General features: G+C 32.4%; 1 protein-coding gene across 3 annotated transcripts in view; it reads left to right on the plus strand.

Moving 5' to 3' along the window:
- PSME4 (proteasome activator subunit 4) overlaps window positions 1-6,000 on the plus strand; it is a 100,038-nt gene that overhangs the window by 79,369 nt on the left and 14,669 nt on the right. For all 3 annotated transcript variants that reach the window (XM_001382131.4, XM_056814021.1, XM_007476823.2), the window contains 5 exons: window positions 405-558; window positions 2,658-2,727; window positions 3,717-3,842; window positions 4,543-4,695; window positions 5,423-5,527. In XM_001382131.4, coding sequence (XP_001382168.2) covers window positions 405-558; window positions 2,658-2,727; window positions 3,717-3,842; window positions 4,543-4,695; window positions 5,423-5,527 — 608 coding nt within the window. The remainder of the gene's footprint in view (window positions 1-404; window positions 559-2,657; window positions 2,728-3,716; window positions 3,843-4,542; window positions 4,696-5,422; window positions 5,528-6,000) is intronic.

Here is a 6,000-nt window from a genome sequence, read left to right on the forward strand (position 1 = left end):
TAGTTATCTCAGTCATCTTGTTCATGGTCACACAGCTAAGACATTTCAGGCAAAATTGAACTTCAGTCTCATCTGCTCTCATCCAATACTGTCCTACTGTTTCTAAAAGGAAATGGCATTTGAAGGTTTTACAGAGGTCTTTACAAACATTGTTTCATGATTTCATGAAGTTTAAAAACTCAAATCAAAGGGGGATAAATTTGTCTTATCTCTCTGCATTAAATGTAAATCTGAAAAGATGTGTCAGGTTGTTGCCTAAATCACACTTAAAATTGCTTCTAAATGAAGCAAATACTTTTGGTAAAAATTTAAATGCTAGATCTAACCAAGTTGTACTGAGGTAGAAAGAACATTGAAAAGAATTGTTTGCTTTTTAAAGAATATACCTTTTTTTTTTCTTTTAGGTAGTACTTGTAAACCCTCCTTCATTTTTGCTGGTGACAGACCTGATAACCAATGGATGCATTATGATAGTAAAAATATACCAAGAACTAAATCAGAATGGGAATCAAGTTGTTTTGTGGAAAAAACACACTGGGGATACTACACTTGGCCTCAGTGAGTCTTCCTAATGTGAATGTTTGTAACTACAATTAATTGAAAACTAGTTTTTATTTAATTATAGGATTTTAAGACTCTCCAGAAGGCATAAGAGAGGGATTGGCTCAGGTTCCAGGGAAAAAGGATAAATAAGGTAGTTGTTGCTAGAACTTCTTTTCTGTAGTTGGTCTTTTCCATCAAAAGAAATGTAGGAAATGTTGCCCAAGATTACATAATCTTTGGCACAAAACTGCAGATCTTGTAGGGAGGTGGAGATTTAGGTCAAATTCTTGATAACATTAAGACAATGATTAGTATTCCTCAGGAAAAGAAAGCATTAATAATGAAAGGCCAGTGTGGCCCCATTGAAAGCTAGTCATTTAAACTAATGTTTTAAACTGATTTCTAGATATTAAGATTGGATTCCTTGCACTCTCAGCTGAAATCTAAGCCTCTATGTTCTAGAAGCCTTTTCTGGCCTTTCTGAATGTAGTGCCTTCCCTGAGCTTCTGAGCATCAATTTTGCCTTTCTTTGTTTCCCAACATTCAGTAGTGCCTAAGTCATGATAGGCACCTAGTAAATGGTAGCTGGCTTGACAGACTGTTTTACTAGTGACCTTGATAAAGTACAAATGTCACAGTTGTAAAACTAGCATAAAGCTAGGAGGTATAACAAGCATGGTAGATCATAGTGTCAGGATCCAAAAAAGATTTTGACAGGCTTGAACACTGGACCAGATCTAACCAAATAAAATTGAATAGGGATAAATGTTACTCTGTTCAATAAACCACTTTCATGAGGGAGGCATAGCTGTCTTTAATTGCTTATGTAGAAAAGAAATGGATATTTTAAGAGGGTTAAAAATCTGATATGAATCAGTAGTATGACAACAGCTAAAACACTAATGCAAATTTTCATTCTCTAAAAGTATACATTTGTATTTGGGTATGGGTCTTATTTTGTTCATAAGAAACAAAATAACCACTTTAGAGAGTTATCTGAGGCATTGGCAAGTTAAGTGATTTTCCCATACTTAGATAGAATGTATCTTTCAGAGGTAAGACTCAAATCAGCTTTCTATCTCTAATGTCTTCTTTAAAGCTATATTAAACCATAATAAGAATTAGGGAGGTGGTAGTAGCACCATGCCCTAGTGGAGCCACATCTAGATAATTTTGTTTACTTCTGTATTCCATACGTTTGGGAAATCATTGATAAGCTGGAAGGCAACCAGAATAGTGAAGGATTTCATGATCATGCAGTATGAAAACTGCTTGAAGGAAATAGGGATGTTTATCCTGGTGAAAAGAAGACTTAAAGGGGAAATGACTTATGGTTATCTTGGAGAATTGTCTTTTTAAATTTGGAAGAGTGATTAAATTTATTCTGCTTAACCTCAAAGTGAAGAAGAAACCACAATTGAGTAGAAATTGGGGTAAAAAGGCAAATTTAGGCTAGATGTAAAGAAAAATATCCTACAGTTTGAGCTATTACAAAGTGTAATGGTATGTTTCAAGTAGGAGTGGTCTCCCTCTCAGAGTTCTTTATATCAAGATGGTTTTCTTATAGAAAAGATTCTTGACTCAGGTGTGCACTAGATTAGATAACATTCTGTAATGATTTTTTTCATTTGTTTTTCCTACCAATGTTTTAGGCTTAGCTATGAGTATTTCATGGCTTCTCCAATAGCAGGGTTAAAAAGGTTGCTGATATTTTCTGTAAATCATTCCAGGGGTCATAGTGGAGTGCGTTACTTAAATATTACTTGCAAGATAATGTCCCTTCGAGTTCTTTCTAGTAACCAGTTCTGTAAGAAATGCTAAATAAGGTTAGAGTTGGTAATTCCAAAAGTTTCTTCCAACTCTAAAATTCTATCCTTTTATCATTTATCTATATGTCCTCATTCTTCATCTGAGTTCTGAGCTCCTAAATGATTATTAGATTTAGTTATTTTACCTCTTCTCATCTCTCCTTTAACTTAGTGCCCTGCAAAGAATATATACTCAAATGTTTCTTGATAATGTTGGCACATATTCGTAAAACTATATGTACCTGTGACTAATACACTTAATGTGTTTTCCTTGACTCTGTGCTAACATATATGCTTTATATTTAGGAATATGGTTGTTTATGCACCTACAGAAGAGCAACCCAAGCTTGGCAGAAATCGGGAAGATATGACTGAGGTAAGTTTTCATTTTCATAATACTTAAGCAGGTATTCAAGATGATTCAGTAGCACTTTATTTATGATCATAAATTCTTCTCTTAGGTCATTGTTGAACAAAAACCATTATTAAATTCATATCATGCAAGATAGAAAGGCTTCAATATTCCTTTTCCTTTCCCCTAACTCCTTACCCACTGCTTGAGGTCATTCAAGTGAGCTCTATATTGGTTGATTTATGCTCCCAGATTAGTCTACGACACAGTTTAGAACTTAATTATATTTTAGTTCATAGTGTTTTTTGCTAATTATGTATATTAGTCCTGACTCCTTATACTAAATTCTATAATCTTTAAGGGTAAAAATTTCTATATTCTTCTTTAATATTACTCCATTGAATATTATATTTAACTGGTACTTGTGAGGAAAAGGCATAAAACAAATTACTATAAAACCCTAAGCTTTTTTAGTTGATTGAATCATATTATCCCTTGTCTAGAGCAATGCCATCTCTATGCTTGTCCAAAAATCCTAATTCTATCAGTGTTCATCCAATATTTGGGCCCAATTTATTTATGAGAAAATTAGGAGGCATAGGTGATTAAGTTATATTGCAATTTATCTTTTCTGATACTGAGAAAATTGCAGATTTTGAAGCATTTAGTAAATAAGAGGAATATAATAGAATGCTCAGGAATCATTTTAGTCTTTCAGCAGACCAAAAAAAACCTTGTTGATCTTAATTCACAGTAAAAGCTTTTGAGATCTAACACATGTGACTGGAAGATCTAAATAAAATTAGGTTAGCTGTACTTGAAGGCTTTGAATTTAAAATAATTCCCCTTAGAAGTAGAAAATAAAGGAGCTTGCTTCTAAAATAAAATTTTTGTGTCTAGAATACAATCTACCTCTACATTAATTTAATAATTAGAGCAAATGTTAAACATAGAATTTACATGAATAGTGTTATATATTTTAAATTGTTTTAATAATTTTTTTTTCTCTTTAGGCAGAACAGATTATTTTTGACCATTTTTCCAATCCTAAATTTGTTGAGCAGTTAATAAATTTTCTATCTTTAGAAGACAGAAAAGGAAAAGATAAATTTAACCCTCGTCGATTTTGCCTCTTCAAGGTAACTAAAATTTTATTACATATATCAGTTTTATGGTTTTTGACTGAAGGCGAAACTTGTGGGGTAATTTAGGAATTAAGAATTTTGGATTGGTTAAATTTCTTGATTTTCTTTTTTTTTTGTGGTGAGCATGATAATTTTTTGTTAATCATCTCTAGTAGAGAAATCATGTATTATTTTAGTGAACCAATGATGGTGATGGCTCTCAACCATCTTACCTTCTGTCTATTGGTTCCAAAGCAGAAGAGTGATAAGGACTGAGTAATGGAGGTTAAGTGACTTGCCCAGGGCCACAAAGCTAGAAAGTATCTTAAGTCTAGATTTTTAACCCAAGACCTCCCATCTCTAGGCCCAATTCTCAGTCTACTAAGCCACCTAGCTGCTCCAAAGAGTGTCACTTTTTTAAAAGCCAAATCTTTTGTAGTATTTAATTATAATCTTTTGCACTAATTACTCAAAATGCATTATTTACATATAATAGAAAATTCTTTTAGTTATAGAGTATTCTTAGAGCTTACAATAATTTTAGAATACCTATAAATGTATTTTATTTCTGGTGAATATGTCAGTAAAGCTCTTTATTCTCCAACTTTTAAATAAAAAACATAGAACTTCAGTAATAATATAAATAACTTAAGATTTAAACTAGACATGAGAGTATGTTTTTGAATAATTTTGGTTTTTGTTTTAATTCTAATAGGGTGTGTTTAGGAACTTTGATGATGCCTTCTTGCCAGTTTTGAAGCCTCATTTAGAACGTCTAGTTTCAGACTCACATGAGAGCACCCAGCGATGCGTGGCAGAAATTATAGCTGGATTGATCAGAGGTTCTAAGCATTGGACATTTGAAAAGGTAGTGTGTGTGTGTGTGTGTGTGTGTGTGTGTGTGTGTGTGTGTGTGTGTGTGTGTGTGTGTGTGTGTGTGTGTGTGCGTGCGCGCGCAAACACTTAATTTACATTTTTATATTAGCAGTGTTGTTCATGTACTTTTATAGATTCCCTAGTAGTACAATATTTTTTCATGCAAATATTCAGTTAAAAAATATCTATTCTGAAGTATTCTTTTTTTTGCTTTTTGAAATTTTATTAATTTTAATTATTTTTAAAAACCCTTGCTTTCCATCTTAGAATCAATACTAAGTGTTGGTTCCAAGGCAGAAAAGTGGCAAGGGCTAGGCATTTGAGATTGTATCTTATCCAGAATCAAACAGCTAGTAAGTATCTGAGGGAAGATTTGAACCCAGGTTCTCCTGACTCTAGGCCTGGCACTCTGTGTACTATGCTTCAAACTGCCCCTATTCTCCTTTCAACTTTTTGCTTTATTCGTCTCACTTCTGACCCCAAACTAACAGTGAAGGATTGATGTGACGATGTGACAAATTCCTTTTTTAGAATATTAGAATTTAAGCTGACTGAACTCTTTTAACAGTGGGCTAAATTTATGTTTTTGTGAAACTATTGGTGAAAAAAAAAGCTTAGAAATCCCCATTGATAACATTTTTTTTTTCAGATCAATAAAAACTTAGGTTTTGAAAATGGGGTATTTTGAATAACATTTACTTCTTGTTTTGATTGAACAGGTGGAAAGACTTTGGGAGCTTCTATGTCCCCTGCTTAGAACAGCATTGGGTAACATTACAGTGGAGACATACAATGACTGGGGAACTTGTATAGCAACTTCCTGTGTAAGTTCTCTTGGTACCTTCTTTTATTTTGAGAATTTGTTAAATAAAACAAGACAGTGGTCTGTAGATAATGATTTTTTACCCTCATGTTAAGTCACTTTTAATGAAAGAGTTGTAGTTTTAGTCACATACAATGTATTACTATTTTCTAATCCTAAATTTCCTTTAATGACCTAAATTCCCCAAAGTATTGACTTATCTGATAAAATTGTTTTTATGTTTGCTAAAAATCTTTGAGAAACATTCACATGTACTTTTTGTAAAAATGTATCTGCACTTTAGAAACTGTCAACAAAATTTAAATTCGTATTCAAAAAATCTTTCAAAAAATTATATGAAATCACAAAGTATCATTAAATATTTATTTTTAAATGTGTGTTTTAACTGAACCAGCATAATAACAAACCTTGTTTCCATGTCCCCTTTTCAATTTGTTTTTAATTTCATTACCTTATTTAACCTTTTTATGTTAT

This window comes from Monodelphis domestica, chromosome 1 (assembly GCF_027887165.1).
Source record: "Monodelphis domestica isolate mMonDom1 chromosome 1, mMonDom1.pri, whole genome shotgun sequence".
NCBI lineage: Eukaryota > Metazoa > Chordata > Mammalia > Didelphimorphia > Didelphidae > Monodelphis > Monodelphis domestica.